This window comes from Mobula birostris, chromosome 12, assembly GCF_030028105.1.
Source record: "Mobula birostris isolate sMobBir1 chromosome 12, sMobBir1.hap1, whole genome shotgun sequence".
NCBI lineage: Eukaryota > Metazoa > Chordata > Chondrichthyes > Myliobatiformes > Myliobatidae > Mobula > Mobula birostris.
The window spans coordinates 83452504-83471716 of NC_092381.1; the positions used below are offsets into that span (position 1 = coordinate 83452504).

Genomic DNA, 19213 nt, shown 5'->3' on the forward strand with positions numbered 1-19213 from the left:
AAATATTCGACTGCATTAATAGTTTTTGAAAAACAAATCAACGCCAACAAATTACTGAATTAATAGTTGCACTATTAGCCAAAATCTAAAGATTTAAGAATAGCCTTGTGGAGATGAGCAAGGGAGTCTAGGTCAAAATTCATCCCTCGAAAAATATAAAAGTAGATTACCTTATGTCACTGATGAGCCAAAAGACCTTGCTGAGCACAATATCTCCCATGTTTTCTACTTGTGATCATACTTAAAAAGTATAACACTGAGATCTTTCAAGATAGCCCAGATCTGGGAAATGCAAATTCTTTCTCTTTGCACCTCATTCATAAAACTAACTCAGTTACATTTCAATTTTTTAAAAATTCAGCTTTTCAAAAAAGGCATATAATTCTGTCTTCAGACTTAACTGTTACTTTTAAAAAGAAAACATTCTGGAAAAATTATCAATTGTGTGACATTAAAAATGTCAGTCAAAACCCATAAATTCTTTACAGGCAACAGAGCTCACGATTACAGTGTCTGCAAACCAGTATAGCCCTTAGCTATTCTGCTCTCAGAAAAGAATTCCAAGTCTTTTGAAGCATCCAAATTTGTTTTACAGGTACTGCACCAGTTGCATATTGTGCATTATGATACAGAACCTACAACTAAAGAATATTTATAAATGGGTCAATGAAAGTACAAATCACGGAGACTAATTTTTAAGTCATGGACTATTTATTAGTTTTCCTGAAAATGGTTATGCTCACCTGGTTGGTTCAAATTCAAAAGCAATACTACAGATAGTACACTGAATGAATCTTGTAAACATTATTTAATGTAGTTGTTCATTATTTAAAACACTTATTCCCTTTTAGTGTCCAAATTAAGATAAACATTTATCTTCACAGGAATATTTTAGTATTTTTAACTATTTCAACAGTATTTCTATGCAAAGATAAACATTTTACTGGAAAGACATTTATAAATATGATATTAAAATCAATCTTATTACTAAGTGATACAAAGTCAATTTATTCATAATTCATTATGAACTATGGGTAGTCTACAGAATGGTAAACATTCATAATTGTAACCAGTTTTCATATTGTTAATATGCGCCATATATTCTTTACAGTTTTCAGGGGGATTTGCAAAGCAGAGAACTTTGAAAAAACAAACTAAACAGAATTGATAACTGACAGAACCCTCAGGTCAATGGAATGTATTAAACACATGAAGAGATAGCTCTCACTTCCGTTTAAGCTGTATGCCCCAGGAATTGCTATCCTGGTTTTCTTGACATTATTATTTAGCAAATATCTCTGCCAAGTCAACTGAAAAAAATACACAACATTTACCATATTACCTACCTTACACTCCCTCCACCACATCTGACGTCTCAACTGCTTTGCTCTGTTGCTGAAAACTGTGGCATTATCAGATAAACTTTCTATGAAAAACAAAATTAACATGTCTAAGACAGAAAGCCTGGATACAAATAGAATTGCAAATGTCTTCAGTCAGGTTAAATCAGATCAATAATTCAAATTTTAATAGTAAATTTCTGAGTTCACTATTATTCTTTTGCTCCAAAAAAGTAATTCTGAAAGAAAAGGAAACTTCATTTGAGTTTCATAGATGTCAGGTAACAATCTGCAGTTACTGGTGAACTTCCTTTTTCTAAATTATTCAAATTATGTTTTTGCTTCAAAATATTATTTAAAATACAACATTACCCAACATAAAAAGATTACAAAAATCCATTGGAATAGAATCTATCTAGAGAAACAGCTGCAGCAACTAGGACAAGTAGGATCCCGCCCCAACTATGTGCTGATTTATTCAACCCCTTGGATGTCCCCAGAGGCATCACCTGCACTTACGCACACCAAGAATCCACATGGAATTTTTGGAGTTACGAAAGTAAGCCAAAGGCAAATTTACATTGCTTATTGACCTTTCAATTTTTTTTTAAACCAAGCAGGATACTTAATAATATTAATTTTATATCTGGTAGCATTTATGATACATTTTTCTTTATTGCTGACCAACAGTTTTTCAACACACCATTGATCAGGATCTGAAGCCGACAACCTCTGACCTTTCATATTTACAAAGGCTAATAATATTAAAAAGCCAAAGGCCTCCATGCCAACCTACATCCCTCGCAAAATGCAGCTCAGCTGCTTGCCAATCAAAGAACCTTAAAGACCCAGAAAGCCAAGGCTCTCTCCTACAGTCTATCACAGTGGGTTGCAAAGTTACCGCAATAACTTCAGAGACCAGAACACAGTCTGTAGTTCCTACTCTGCCTTCTCAAAATAGCCATTCATAAATGTCAGCTGTACTGAAATATCTATGCTGAAAGAGAATTTTTCAGCATACTCCTAAACGTTTTGCAAACAAAAAATATCTATAGTAGTCATAACAGAAGTTCAGAACAGTAATCTGGGGTGGAGAGCATTGGTATCAGTTTTGATGAAATGGACCAGAAAAACAGAACAGTTTTGAACAAATACAAGACCAAAAGCTAGTTATGGTGAATTCTTGTTAAAGATGATTGTTAGACACTTTCTCAGCAGGAAGGGTGCAATAGTGTGAGGTACAAATTTCTTCATTATTGCTGCCAGTACAGATTTCTTTTCCAACAGTCCTGGTGGCAAGCTGAGGCACAAGGTGGAGCATTTGAGAACCGACTTGAATCGATGCCCTCCAAGGCATGGATCATTTGTATAGATGCACAGAAACCTTGTGTAACACAGAAAATGTTGGACACTTGAGCAGTACAGGTTACATATTACTATGGTCAAATTTCTGAAATGCAGAGGGGGCTACAAGAGTAACCACAGTAAACAGCTACTGGCTTTGAGATCTACCCAAGTTACTTGTTACTTTTGAGTGGCTGCCAGAACATCTTTATGATGTTGAGATACATCCTTGGATGTACTAGGTCACATCATCAGTGATGTAACCTAAGGTCATTAGGTGTTTCAGGTCTTTCAACATCAGACACCCTTGTCCAGGCAGCCCAGACAGGTTTGATCAGGCCCTGGCTTGGGTCCCAGCAGCACTGGTCCACGGGTCACACCTCTTTATCCATAGCTATCTGGAGGCTCACTCAGAAGCCCGTGATTGACCTGATGACGTCTTTCTTTGCAGCCTTCCTAATGCCAAGATTATTTCAAGATAAATTTTGACAAGGATTTGCTTAAATAATGGAAGTTCCTTTGAAGTTCTAAATGCGTATAGAAGTACATTAAAAAAATTAATTGCTCTGGATCAGATTTAAAATACCTGTAGTAGGGCTCAGTAGGTTTTAATGGGTTGATTGATCGTAAGGAACCTAATACAGTGATTAGCAAGTGCTGTATCCAACAAAAATGTGAAAGTAAGCACTTTTTGACTGTTCTGAAGACAGGAAGTAATTATCCCATGCAGTCCAGTTTTGGAAAATAGCACTTAGGGAATCAATTGGCTTTACAACTCCAATTGATTTCCTTTCCTGGACAGTACAAATCAACATTTTCTGATGTGAATACACAATGCTTTTTTTAAAAATATGGCCAAGTAATAAAGTACTTTCAAAACCTGTAGAGTTTGTAAGTTTTCTTTCCTCTACTAAATGAAATACATATTTCCTACTCCTTTAGTTTCAAAATATGAAATTACATCTGATTACTTGGGTCCCCCACATCATCATGAATTTTGAAAATCAATATTCAGTTGTCCAGAACATTATTCAAGCATTCAACTAATAGATTTACAACTCCCATAGTCCCATTTTTTTCTCCCATAGTCCACTCTCCTCTCCTATCAGATTCATCCTTCTCCAGCCCTTTAACTTATCCACCTATAACTTCCCAGCTTCTTACTTCACCTCCCCTCCTCCACCTACCTGGCTTCACCTATCACCTTCCAGTCTGCCCTCTTATTCTGTCATCTTCCTCTTTCCTTTCCAGAAGAGTCTCGTCCCAAGACATTGGCTATTTATTCATTTCCATAAATTCTGCTTGTCCTGCTGAGTTCCTCCAGCATTTTGTATGTGCTCCTCTGGATTTCTAGCCTGCAGAATCACGTGTGTAGGATTTAAAACTAATGTGTCTCTGTTAATACTTAATATACCACAAAGCGTGTAATTTAATGAATCAAGGCCACTATACTTGTCCATGTGTCATTACCACAGTAACTCAGCAAGGACCAGCCATGCTGGACTTTGAAGGGGAAACCCGGCAAATTTCTTTTTCTGTTCACACATCAAGTCAAAGGAACTGAAGAAGATCCAATGGTCTTGATGTGCCAAGACCATTTGAAAGGCTGCAGGTTACTGGATTTTCAGCTGTAGAAATTCAGAATAGACCTAAAAAACATTTAGATTGATGGATGTCAGAACAATATTTATTACTAAAGTTATGTTGGCATGGGTAGAAATTGGCAAGAGTTGACCTATGTGGTGGGTGGGACAGAGGGGTAGGGTGACCAAGAGCCACTAGCAAATCTACTTTGTTAGTATCTGGGAATGTAAAATATTAAAAGTTAGTTAAATTCCCAAATGGTCCCAGATAAGCTCAGAAATACGTACACAACAACATTATATCTATTCTTTAGGGTATTAGGGTCAACCTAGGGACAAATTGCTCAAGTTTCATTCCATTGATTTAGAATGGTGGTACACAGATTTGTTTGCCTGAAGGGCTAGTCCAGACTGCCAGTTTAAAAACTTTACTTCAGTACAGAAATACTGAACTTCCTAAAAGGTCTTTGCAACAGCATTCCAATACTGAACTGCTCTTGGAATTAGACAGGGACTGCCATCTTTGTGCAGCAGTAACACTGGGACACCTGCCTAATGACCCAAGGGGCACATGCAAGTTACAATGAAATTTACATTCTTAATTTACTCCAGTTATGTTGACATGAACATATATAATACGTCATTGTTTAAGAGCTATCTGGTGTTTTAAGTGTCATCCTTAATTTGAATTAATAATTTTAATACAATTGATTTTCAAAATATTTTTGTTTTTTTTTAAACTGCCCATGAATCTGACTGCCGGTAAGACTTGGGCTTTTCTTAGTTTGTTGTCAAAGCATTACTACAAACAGGGGATTGTTATTTTTTGTCAGGCAGTTCTACATTGCACATGCATCCGTGACCCGAAAGCAGCTATTAGGTCCAATTGATAAAATTTAATGGTGCCTTCTTACTAGAGTTGACAGGGTTAATTGCATGCATTCAAGATACAAAACAATTGATTTAAAGTATTAAAAGTGTAAATAAACCAAGAAAGACAGTTCTTACCAGATTTATCTTGTAGTTCATCAAGCCGCTCTCCTCGTTCAATCACTCGGGTGATATTCTCCTGCATCACATCAATAACCTCGTCAACTTGATTCTGAACACTAACAAAGGAGAAAAAAAAACTGTTTTACAACTCTCTAATACAGAACACCTTTCATAGATATGTAGAAATTACCAGATGATTGGAGGATAGTCAATGTTGTTCTGCTATTTAAAAAAGACACTAAACAGAAAGCAGGAAATTATAGGCCGGTGAGTCTGACATCAGTTGTGGGAAAGTTATTGAAAAGTATTCTAAGGGACCAAATATACAAGTATTTGGATAGACACGGACTGATTAGGGATAGTCAGCATAGCTTTGTGCATCACACATAAAAATTGCTGGTGAACGCAGCAGGCCAGGCAGCATCTCTAGGAAGAGGTACAGTTGACGTTTCAGTCCGAGACCCTTCGTCAGGACTAGCTTTGTGCATGGTAGGTCATGTCTAACCAGAGTTTTTCAAGGAAGTTACAAGGAAAGCTGATGAAGGCAAGTCGGTGGATGTCCTCTACATGGACACTTGACAAGGTCCCGCATGGGGGCTATTCAAGAAGGTTCAGTCGCGTGGCATTCAGGATGAGGTAGTAAATTGGATTAGGCATTGGCTTTGTGGGAGAGCCAGAGAGTAGTAGTAGAAGGTGCCTCTCCGACTGGAGGCCTGTGACTAGTGGTGTGCCGCAGGGATGGGTGCTGGGTCTTTTGTTGCTTATGATTGCTATCAATGATCTGGATGATAATATGGTTAACTGAATCAGCAAATTTGCAGACGACACCAAAATTGGGGATGCAGTGGACGGTAAGAAGCTATCATGGCTTGCATCAGCTGGAAAAACTGGGCTTGAAAAAACAAAGGCAGATAGAATTTAATGCAGACAAGTATGAGGTTTTGCACTTCAGCAGGACGAACCAGGGTAGGTCTTACACAGTGAATGGTTGGGCACTGAGGAGTGTGGTATAACAAAAGGATCTAGAAATACAGGTACATAATTGTAAGTGGCATCACAGGTAGATAGGGTCATAAAGAAAGCTTTTGGCACACTGGCCTTCATAAATCAATGTACTAAGTACAGAAGATGGGACGTTATGTTGAAGTTGGTGAAGCCTAATTTAGGGTATTGTGTGTAGTTTCGGTCATCTACCTACAGGAAAGATGTAAACAAGGTTGAAAGAGTGCAGAGATTTGATAGGAGGTGTACAATATTATGAGGGGTATCGATAGGATAAATGCAAGCAGGCTTTTTCCACTGAGGTTGAGTGGGACTACAACCAGAGGTTATGGCTTAAGGGTGAAAGGTGAGAAGTTTAAGGGGTACATAAGGAGAAACGTCTTCACTCAGAGGGCAATGAGCGTATAGAATGAGCTACCAGCACAAGTGGTCCACGCAAGCTCAATTTCAATGTTTCAGAGAAGTTTGGATAGGGATACAGAGGGTTATGGTCCTGGTGCAGGTCATTGAGAGTAGGCAGTTTAAATGGTTTCAGCATGGACTAGATGGGCCAAAGGGCCTGATTCTGTGCCGTACTCTATATCTATGACTCTATATGCCCTTTATCACTATGAGTCATGGCAAAAGCAAATGAAAAAGTATGCGAGAATAAATCTCAGCTGTCCCCATGGAGGTACATCAACTATCACCATGTCAAAAATTTTTGTTTAAATTTACAATACAATATACATTCAAGTTACTATACACATTGTTTCACTGAACACAACTCACTTTTCAGGAGGTGACAAAACAATATTCTGTCAGATCATTGTTAGCTCATTCACTACTCACTGTCACAATGTGACATCATAATAACCTGTAGCACTTGTATGAGCAATTATAAAAGTCTAGAGCAGAATATAGCCAACAAACATTTTTTATGGGAGACACAAAAAAAGTCATCAAGTACAATGCATAACATTTGGATTTTCAGAGGACACTCAACAAAACTTACCAAGAAATCAGTCATAAATCAGTCATAGTGGGTCGTTATAACGTAGAAAAGGGAAAAACAAACAAGTCGAACACTAAATTAACTGATCACCCATGCTCATAGACCACTTAAAATGGGCAAGATATTTCTGGATAGCACATTTTGCAGCAAATATGAACTGAATATTTTCCTCTTACCCCTTCAGATCATAGTTTTACTATGATTAGCCGGCAATGTGAATTGTCAATGGCACCAATATCAAAAGGGCAACTAGAACCTCAAATGTAACACCCAATGGTTTACTTCCTCAAAAAAGCAGAGGAAGAAAAGGAAATCAATCATAGACAGAGGGAAACAAAGATACAGAAAGAAAATCTGGTATCTCAAAGAGCTGGCTTAGGATCAATGGACCAAATCTCATGAGAGAATATGAAAGACAGTAACATTATTGCAGTTATGTTTGAATATTGCTGCACTGTCCTTGAGAAGTTTATGCATGGAATGGAAGAGGAGGTTTGAAAAATGTAACTGTTCTTAAATCATGAAGTATAAAAATCAGTTAAAAAAATTGAACTGTTTAAAGGATGATAAAAATTTAGTTACATCTAATTTGATCATGACACAAAAATAAAGCTGCTGACATCCATGACAATCAACCTCAACGTTGTCTCTGGTAGTCTAAGATGCAATGTGAAGTATTCCCCACTGATGTAATTTTTTTTTGGAAACTGCAAGACAAGTCAACGAATTTCTTCCAAGCATACTACACTTTCCCCATCACATTGTTTTACACATTATCAATCCCAAAGAATGATTTTCTGAAAAAAATAACACACACATTTGTATTTGACTATTGGAATAGCTTTGTATCCAGAAAACTATTCTGTTTTGAAAGTAACAGAACTGTAGATTGCAGGATTGGGGTAAAATATGACAAAAAAAGATGAAACAGCAATTTTTAAGAGCTTTGTGATAGTCCAACATCTGTGGAGGTACCCTTCTTCAATTTTAATGTTCTGTTTTTGAGCCTCCAGGATCACAATGTATAACACAGGAGACTCATTTGGCCCATCATGTCCATACCAGTCAAACTACTTCCATCTTCTAGCAATAGGTCCAAAGATTTCCAAATTATGGTTGATTAAGTGCACGTCCGAAGACTTTTAAAATGTGACAAGTATTTAGAAATGAGGTCCATATGCCTACCAACTCACCTCTCACCTACTTCAAATTTATGTTCCTAAGTTTTGATCCATCAACAATGAAAATTATACTTTCCTTCTGACTTCAACTTTGCCCCTTAATTTTACATGCTTCAAGTAAATATCCTCCCTATCTGCTCTGCTCCAAAGAACACAATTCCAGTCTATTCATAAAAGTTGCTAGCGAATGCAGCAGGCCAGGCAGCATCTCAGGAAGAGGTACAGTCGACATTTCAGGCCGAGACCCTTCATCAGGACTAACTGAAAGAAGAGCTAGAAAGAGATTTGAAAGTGGGGGGGGGGGGGAAGATCCAAAATGATAGGCGAAGACAGGAGGGGGAAGGATGGAGCCAAGAGCTGGATACGTCTATCCATGGCCTCCTCTACTGAGAAGCCACACTCAGGATGGAGGAACAACACCTTATATTCCGTCTGGGTAGCCTCCAACCTGATGGCAAGAACATTCACTTCTCAAACTTCCATTAATGCCCCACCTCCCCCCATAACCGCTTCCCTTATTTATTTATATACACATACATTCTTTTTCTCCCTCTGTCCCTCTCACTATATCCCTTGCCCATCCTATGGGTTTTCCCCCCTCCCCCTTTTCTTTCTCCCTGGGCCTCCTGTCCCATGATCCTCTCATATCCCTTTTGCCAATCACCTGTCCAGCTCTTGGCTCCATCCCTCTCCCTCCTGTCTTCTCCTATCATTTCGGATCTCCCCCTCCCACTTTCAAATCTCTTACTAGCTCTTCTTTCAGTTAGTCCTGACGAAGGGTCTCGGCGCGAAACGTCGACTGTACCTCTTCCTAGAGATGCTGCCTGGCCTGCTGCGTTCATCAGCAACTTTTATGTGTGTTGCTTGAATTTCCAGCATCTGCAGATTTCCTTGTGTTTCCAGTCTATTCAATCTCTTCTTTGCTAAAATGTTCAGGGAGTATTCTCTTCAATTGCTTCTGCATCTTAAGTGCATTCAAATTTGTCCTGCAGTGTCAGGATCAACATTATATGGTGTACTCTTGTTATTTTAGGTTGCATAAGCTTCCTTCTCTCACATTCTATACCTCAACTATTTTTTTTTAAAAAAGCACCTCTTACTTTACTCCATGTTCAACCTTTAGATGTATACCCAAAGGTTCCTCATAACTTCACGTCTCAAATGTTCTATAATACACCTGTCTTTTTGCATAGCCCCAAAAGCTTAACCTCACAATATTCCAGAATAGATTCTACTTGCCATTTTTCAGCCCACATGACTAGTTATAGAACACCTTCTGCAGTTCAAAACTGTACTCATCACGCTCCATTCAAACGCACAATCCTCCTTCCAGTCAAAATGGTGCCAAACTTTGGTCTCTGTCAAGGTCATGGCTCAGACAGTTTTTTTTTTAGGTTCACACAGATGGTTTTGGGGACAGAATGAGAAGTTAGGGGTCAGGTTAGGGCTTAAAAGGACAGGGATGTGAGGGAATTAGATGTCAGGATAGAGTTTGAATGTGAAGTGGGGAAGAATAGTGATGTGGATGTGTGATGAAGGACATCCGTGGTCAGATGTCAGGTCGACAGACCAGCGAGGATGAGGGATGGTGGCCCTCCCAGAGGTTAGAAGACCATCTGTGTTGGCAGAGGGGAATGGGGCTGGTCTTGCTGCTGTTGCTTTTATTGCTCTGTAAACATAGCGGACATGCTACATTGGCGCCTGAATGTGTGGCAACAGTTGCAGGTGGCTCCCAGCACATCCTTAAGTTGTAAATGCAAACAATACATTTCACTGTATGTTTCAACGTACACGTGATAAGTAAATAAATCTGAATCCTCTAACAGCATTCCTGTCAAGTGGAGGATTAGAAGATGATGATCAGCATCTTTTCAATTGCTTGCCTTTCTTATGTTAATACATTGTTACATACTTTTCAGGGCAAAAGACTTACTTCCTCATTAAATTGTCTCTTACCATCGTTACCTCATTCAATATTTTGCACTCTTTCTCCTAAATGTCAGCATTGTCTCCTATTTTATGAGGGGACAGTATTAAAAACTTAACTTGCAATCTCTACCTCCTTAGTTGAATTGTGTTAAAATCCATGAATAATTTGCTCTAAGATTACTAACCAAGGATCTCTGATGATGTGCTAATGTTACAAGGATTCTCATGGCCTTATACAAAATGTTCAGCAATATTTTCATAAGATCATTTTGATTTTTCATAGAAAATATTTTGAGATTAATAAAAAGTCACATTTCAATCCCCATTCAATCCTATTCCGTCCTGTTAATATTTTGCTCTTTATGTAATTTAAGACATTTTGATATTACTTGCCAGCATTTTATCATGTCCTTATTGCTTTCTTAATTCTCCTTTTAACGTCATCCCTTTAATTTCTGTCATCTTCCAGTTTTCTGCAGTAATGGGTTCTCAGTATCCGATACTTCTCCCTTTTTGGTCCTGTCTTAACATCCCTGCACTTTATCATTTAGATCACAACCTTTTGCTGGAACTCACCTTCTTCTTTGAATGCTTTTGATTGCTATGATCTGTTTCCAATAAACATTTGTGAATCCACTCCTTAGCTAAATGGTCTTATCTAAACTTAGAGACTTGATCCTTAGTTTATTTTTGTCCTTTTCTATTGTTGTGGTGTCATAGAACACAGAAACAGGATATTTGGTCCACCACGTCCAAGTCAACCAGTAAGCAGCTAATTATTTTCATTCCATTTTCCACTACTTGGCCTGTAGCCTTCCATGTCTGGGACATTTAAGTACATGTTTAGCCTCTCCTTAAATAGTGTCAGCCAATCTGCTTCCACCACTCACAGGCAGTGTATTCCAGGTACTTGCCACTCTCTGGGTATAAAAGGTGTACTCAGATCCCCTTTTAATCTCTTACTCATCATCCTAAATACTTGTCCTCTAGTTTTATCATATGGGAAAAGTTTCCAGCAATTTACCATATCGCTACCTCTCATAGCTTTACATTTCTCAATCACATCCTTTAACCTCCTCAGCTCCAGGAAAAGAGCTTTCATGAGTGAAATGCTCTATTCCAGGCAAAATCTCCTCTGCAACCTCTCCAGCACATCCATAATAAAATCTGCTGAATACCTATCGCTTTATGCCCTTGACTGTCAGGCTAAGTGTAGTTCCAATGTCATATTTAAGCTTGCCGTTGACACCACTGTTGTTGCCCAAATCAAAGGTGATAACAGATCAGCATATAGGAGGGAGATTGAAGATCTGTTTGAATAGTGCCGAAATAACAACCCTTCACTCAATGTCGGCAAAACCAAAGAGCTGATTATTGACTGGAGGAGGAAGAATCTGGAGGCCCATGAGCCAGTCCTCAGAGTTTTAAAGGTGGAGAGGGTCACTAACGTTAAATTCCTTGCCGTTATCATATTATAAGTTTATGTCATTTTGGCATGTCACCTAAAGCTTCAAGGGTTCATTTACTAGAGTATACAACTCTGAAATTCTTCAATTCTCTGACAAGTATCTATAGATGCAAAGTGGAGAGGATCCTCGAGGCTTGGCATGGAAACACCAATGCCCAACTATGAAAAAGCATACAAAAAGTCATGGACACAGCCCAGTGCACCTCAGGCAATCAGTGCATCTACAGAAAGCAGCATCAAGGACTCTACCATCCTGACCATGCTCTTTTCTCACTGCCGCCATTGGGAATGAGGTACAGGAACCTTAGGTTCCACACCAGCAAGTTCAGGAACAGTTATTACCCTTCAAGCAGCTCCTGAACTAGTATGGATAACTTCACTCATCTCAACTTTGAACTGATTCCAGAGCCTATAGACTCAGTTTCAACAACTCTACAATTCATATTCTCAGTATTATTAATTCACTCATTTTTTGTGTATTTGGACAGATTGCCCTCTTTTGTGCATTGGTTGTTTGTCAGTCTTTCTGTTTTGTAGTTTTCATTGATTCCAATGCATTTCTTCGTGCTAATGTGAATGCTTTGTGCTATGGTGACATATACATACTTAGATTATAAATTTACTTTGAACTTTAAATCTAACTAAATTATGACATTACCACTAAAGTGCTCTCACTGAAACTCCATTAATTGCCTAGCATTGCTACCTAAAACTATATCTAGAATTCCTACACTCCCGCTGGCTTTACAACATACTGGCTAATACTGTTCTCCTAAATGCAATTAAGGTATTTTGTAGCCTTGTTGCTATTAGGATATTTGTATCCTTGTACTGGGTGAAATGCCCCACTAATATGGACCTTCTTTATGTATTTTTTTTAGGAATTTGCTCTTTGAATCCAGTCAGACTTTTTCCTTCCCCTTTTTGTTCATTAGGACACACCATAGAGCCATATTCAGAAAGGCCAACATATTAGGGATATGGGCTGAGGAATGGCACATGGATTTCAACATAGATAAGGATGTGGAGATGCACTGAGGACATTCAAACCAGGACAGTACCTATAAATCAAATGTCAGAGCACTTAGGAGTATTGTGGAACAGAGAGACCTGGAAGTACAAATGCACCAGTTTGCTGAAAGCAGCCATGCATAGTGAAAGCTGCATTTAGCACATGCAACACACATCAAAGTTGCTGGTGAACACAGCAGGCCAGGCAGCATCTCTAGGAAGAGGTACAGTTGATGTTTCAGGCCGAGACCCACTTCCTCCTGACCTCCTCCTAGAAATGCTGCCTGGCCTGCTGCGTTCACCAGCAACTTTGATGTGTGTTGCTTGAATTTCCAGCATCTGCAGAATTCCCCGTGTTTAGCACATGCAGGCCTTTTAGGCAGGGTATTCAGTTTAGGCGTAGGGACATTATGATGCACGTAACCAGGAACTAGTGGTCAACCCAAAATGTCGACTGTTTATTATTCATTTTCACAGATGTTGCCTGACCTGCTGAGTTCCTCCAGCATTTCATGTATAGCTGCAAGTTGCCATTTCTGTCCCTCGTTAAACCATGGAAATGGAATTTCAGGACCAAACTAACATGCTCCTTGCCATACAAATTGCCAGATATGAAAGTTCACATGAAATCAACTTGGATTATCCAGAATTTGTGGAAAACCACAAATTATATTATTCCCAATGTTTTTGATATTTGACAGAAAAGCCATGAATGCAGGCCAAGAAACAACATATCAATAGATTTTTGATGATCTACAATTAAAAAGATAAATTACATTTAAAAAAACCAGGGAAGCATATATCATGATTTCTGGCAACTAAATTACCATTGCACTATGACTGCCAGTTATGTATCTGATCATAACGGAGAGTGATGAGGTGTTCATTTCATAAAGCATGAATAACTTTGGTTATCAACACAATGGGAAGAAAGTTATAGATTTAGGTCACTGTTCTATGGAATGCCAGGTCTCAACATAAATGAAAAAGATTGTTCTTGACCCAAGTTTTAATACTTCAGTATGAGATTCAACAGGATAGTGCAAAGTCATTTATGCACAGCGATTTAATAATGGATCACAGTAAAGTTGACTTAAGCTGTAGCTTGTTCATGTTTAGAATTGTTAGTTTATGAATAGACTGCCATGTAGCACAGTGAATGTAGACTCAGTTGAAGCACTCAAGAAAGGAAATGGAAATATTTCAAATTCAGCATGGGGTAGAAGCTTGACGCCAGAGTAGAAAGGAAGCTGAAAATAATCTCAGTGGGTTCAGCAACAAGGACCTAAATCAACAAGACCAGCTCAATGGCCTTTTTTATTCTCACATTCTTATGTTTACAAGTCTGCTAATGTTAGTTTTGAATCAATGAAGCTTATATGGTGAAAATTTAAACAGTTCTTTAACTGCTAACAATCAAGACCCACCAACTTCCAATTTACTTTTATTCACTATTTTAACAGGTATGAAATACCTGGAGTAAAATAACCATTATCCCACAAAATCACTTTCACATCTGAGTCTGTAAGTTTCTATTTTCGTTTTCCATTTAAGTTTTTTTTCTTAATATTAAATGAATCATTTAATATCTAATGACAGTGTAGACTATCTTTTAAGAACAATGTCCATTTATCTTTGGCATCTTTGGTATTTGCACTCAACCAGACAGGAAGGATGGAAGTTAAATTTCATTCCCCTACCCTAAACTGTAATCAATAAATACTCATCTTCATCACCCATAGAGCCATCAGTACTCCTCCAACTATGTCTCCTGCATCAGAACATATTAAATCAATTTGGACAACCTCACAGTCACAGAGGTCAGTACAAAAATCAGAACATAATCTATATACTACTAAAATTCTCATGCTCTGTCTGTCTGTGACCACCAATTAGCCCAAACGGTGCATTAGAGCAGCACTTTTTTTGACTAAATCGACTTAAAATGTGCTAACTTACAGAATGCATGCGAAGTTCAATGTTACATATTCATATAAAATTGCTCACTCATTAATCAACAGGCCCGGCTTTCCACAACCCGAGCTGATTCCAGCTTTAACGGAAACCACGACACATGTGCACGGCCAGCCTCAGCAGCGCCTCATGGTGCCCATAGCAGCCACAATATAAACTGGAATTGAAGAGGGGATCTCCCATCATTTCAATGAGGAACAGATCCACCGAGGCTTTGCAATGGAATGCGAATGATGGTGGACGAACTGCACGACAATCTCATTGTAGCAAAGATAAACATTGGTGTGTTCAAAAATGACAGTCATGATCCCAAGAATTACTGTCCATTTATCAGAAGGGGAAGATGTCCCTCTTCAGTGGAGCCAGATCCCGATACAGTCATGCTTTGCTATGACTATACATAAGGCACAAGGCCAAACCATGGAGAATGTGTTGATTTGGAGAAACCGGTATTCCAGCATGGTCAGCTGTATCTGGCTTTAAGCCAGGGAAAAAGAAATGAAAACATTAGAGTATTTTTGAAGGGTGGCAGATCAACCAGAAATGTCATCAAAAGTGTCCTTCATTAAACGAGGAGCTATATTTGTCTTGCTGCACATCTTTCTTCTTTAATAAACTGAGTTTTTCTTCTTTAATTTCCAAAGCACATCACATCAGATTGCACTACCTTTCTCTCAAAGGGTGCCCCAACGGGTCACCAGGTTGTCTAGTTTGTTACTAATTGCTAACAACAGTGCTTTTGTTTAGGAGTTGTGTTGAGGTAAAGTACATACTGCATTACTCAACATTGAACAACACTCTTGTCCAGCAGACGTCCGAGTCTGTGCGTACGTCCGTGATTATGTCTTTTTTCATGGCTTTTACAAGGCACGGAGCGAGGGAAAGAGACTGTGTGGTGTGCCACTCCTCACACAGACATTTTCACAGTATTTTTCCCTTTATTTTGAGGTAGAGTTGCGATCTCGACACTCAACCCGGCACAGATGGAAAGCGTACTTGGGAGTGGACTCGACCGTTTTGAACCCGCGAGAACCTCCGCTCCCGGGTCCGGCGCCGATGTCGTTGTGCCACCAGCTGGCCCAGGGCAGGTAGTTTTAAGGAAGTAGAGAGCTACAGGAGAATTGGATTAGGATGGGCAAAGAAATGGCAGATGGAATATGGTGTCTGGAAGTATATGCTCATGCACTTTGGTAGAAGAAATGAAAGGGATAACTATTTTCTAAATGGAGAGAAAATACAAAAAACAGAGGTGCAAAGGGACTTGGGAATACTTGTGCAGAATTTCCTAAAGGTTAATCTGCAGATTGAGTCTGTGGTGAGGAAGGAAAATGCAATGTTAGCAATCATTTCAAGTGAACTAGAGTAGAAAAACAAGGATGTAATGTTGAGCACTTAAAGTACTGGTGAGGCCTCACTTGGAGTATTGTGAGCAGCTTTGGGCACCTTATCTTAGAAGGGATGCGCTGAAACTGGAGAGGGTTCAAAGGAGGCTCACAAAAATGATGCCAGGATTGAATGGCTTGTCACATGAAGAGCATTTGATGGCTCTGAGCCTGAATTCACTAAAGTTCAGAAGAACGAGGGGTGACGTCATTGAACCCTATTGAACAGTAAAAGGCCTTGATAGAGTGGGTGTGGAGAGAATGTTTCCGACTGTGGGAGAATCTAAGACCAGAGGGAACAGCCTCAGAATAGTGGGGTGTCCTTTTTGGAAGGAGAGGAGGAATTTTTTATTAAATCAGAAATTGGTGAATCTGTGGAATTCTTTGTCACAGGCAGTTATGGAGGCCAAGTCTTTATGTATATTTAAGGCAGGAGTTAATAGATTTTTGATTGGCAGGGCCTGAAGGGATACAGGGAGAAGGCAGGAGATTGGGGCTGAGGGGAAAATTGGATCAGCCACGATGAAATGGCAGAGCACACTTGATGGGCCAAATTGCCTAGGTCTGCACCTGTATCTTATGGTTTTCTATATGGTGTTGGCATGTGGCCAAGTGGTTAAGGCATTGGTCTAGTGATCTGAAGGTCACTAGTTTGAGCCTCAGCTGAGGCAGCGTGTTGTGTCCTTGAGCAAGGCACTTAACCACATAATGCTCTGTGATGACACCAGTGCCAAGCTGTATCGGCCCTAGTGCCCGTCCCTTGGACAACATCGGTGGCATGGAGAGAGAAGACTTGCAGCATGGGCAACTGCCGGTCTTCCATACAACCTTCCCAGGCTTGTGCCCTGGAAACCTTCCAAGGCACAAATCCATGGCCTCACGATATGAATGGATGCCTATATGTCTATATAATGAGGTAGCTTGGGATCACTATCACTTCTGACGGAATTTATGTTCTACTGGTAAGCAGTCTTTGTCTTACACTTGTTCATCACATAAGTAACAGTAAAAAAATTACACACAATTAACATAATGAAAATATAATGTGTGCAGGGTAACAAAAGCAGCTCAGCAGCATCAGGAGAATACCTCAGTCAGCTGTGGAACAACAAATGACAGGCTTTCAGACTCTACTTAATATGTCATGTTTTGATTAAAAGGTTACAGTACACTATTTGCATTTTACTTTTTCTTTAGGTTTTATGGCCTAAAAACAATCAGCATCATATAATTATTAACATAGAAATACAGAAAACCTACAGCACAATACAGGCCCTTCAGCCCACAAAGCTGTGCCGAACATGTCCCTACCTTAGAATTACCTAGGCTTTACCCATAGCCCTCTATTTTTCTAAGCTCCATGCAGCCATCCAGGATTCTCTGAAAAGACCCTATCGTTCCAGCCTCCACCGCTGCCGGCAGCCCATTCCACACACTCACTACTCTCTGCATAAAAAAAAACTTACCCCTGACATCTCCAATGTACCCACTTCCAAGCACCTTAAAACTATGCCCTCTCATGCTAGCCATTTCAGCCCTGGGGAGAAGCCTCTGACTATCCACACAATCAATGCCTCTCATTATCTTGAACACCTCTATCAGGTCACCTCTCATCCTCCATCACTCCAAGGAGAAAAGGCCGAGTTCACTTAACCTATTCTCATAAGGCATGCTCCCCAATCCAGGCAACATCCTTGTAAATCTCCTCTGCACCCTTTCTATAGTTTCCATATCCTTCCTGTAGTGAGGTGACCAGAATTGAGCACAGTGCTCCAAGTAGGGTCTGACCAGGATCCTATATAGCTGCAACATTACCCCTCAGCTCTTAAACTCAATCCCATGATTGATGAAGGCCAATGGACCGTACGCCTTCTTAACCACAGTTAACTGCGTAGCAACTTTGAGTGTCCTATGGACTCGGACCCTAAGATCCCTCTGATCCTGCACACTGCCAAGAGTCTTACCATTAATGCTATATTCTGCCATCATATCTGACCTACCAAAACGAACCACCTCACACTTATCTGGGTTAAACTCCATCTGCCACTTCTCAGCCCAGTTTTGCATCCTATCAATGTCCTGTTGTAACCTCTGACAGCCCTCCCCACTATCCACAACACACCCAACCTTTGTGTCATCAGCAAATTTACTAACCCATCCCTCCACTTCCTCATCCAGGTCATTTATGAAAAAAATCACAAAGTAGGGGCCCCAGAACAGATCCCTGAGACACACTACTGATCACCGGCCTCCATACAGAATATGACCAGTCTACAACCACTCTTTGCCTTCTGTGAGCAAGCCAGTTCTGGATCCACAAAGCAATGTCCCCTTGGATCCCACACCTCTTACTTTCTCAATAAGCCTTGCATGGGGTACCTTGTCAAATGCCTTGCTGAAATCCATATACACTACATCTACTGCTCTACCTTCAATGTGTTTAGTCACATCCTCAAAAAATTCAAATCAGGCTCGCAAGGCACAACCTGCCTTTGACAAAGCTATGCTGACTATCCCTAATCATATTATGTCTCTCCAAACGTTCATAAATCCTGCCTCTCAGGATCTTCTTCGTCAACTTACCAACCACTGAAGTAAGACTCACTGGCCTATAATTTCCTGGGCTATCCCTACTCCCTTTCTTGAATAAGGAAACAATATCTGCCACCCTCCAATCCTCCAGAACCATTCCCGTCCTCATTGATGATGCAAAGATCTTTGCCAGAGGTTTAGCAATCTCCTCCCTCGCTTCCCACAGTAGCCTGGGGTACATCCCATCTGGTCCTGGTGACTTATCCAACTTGATGCTTCCCAAAAGCTCCAGCACATCCTCTTCCTTAAAATCTACATGCTCAAGCTTTTCAGTCCGCTGCAAGTCATCCCCACAATCACCAAGATCCTTTTCCACAGTGAATACTGAAGCAAAATATTCATTAAGTACCTCCACTATTTCCTCCGGTTCCATACACACTTTTCCACTGTCACACTTGATTGGTCCTATTCTCTCACGTC

General features: G+C 39.7%; 1 protein-coding gene across 1 annotated transcript in view; it reads right to left on the bottom strand.

Moving 5' to 3' along the window:
• The window catches only part of vamp4 (vesicle-associated membrane protein 4), a 98308-nt gene that overhangs the window by 17225 nt on the left and 61870 nt on the right, over positions 1 to 19213 (bottom strand). The window contains exons 5-6 of the mRNA XM_072274256.1: positions 5276 to 5376; positions 1347 to 1426 (exon numbers count right to left, since the gene is read on the bottom strand). Coding sequence (XP_072130357.1) covers positions 1347 to 1426; positions 5276 to 5376 — 181 coding nt within the window. The remainder of the gene's footprint in view (positions 1 to 1346; positions 1427 to 5275; positions 5377 to 19213) is intronic.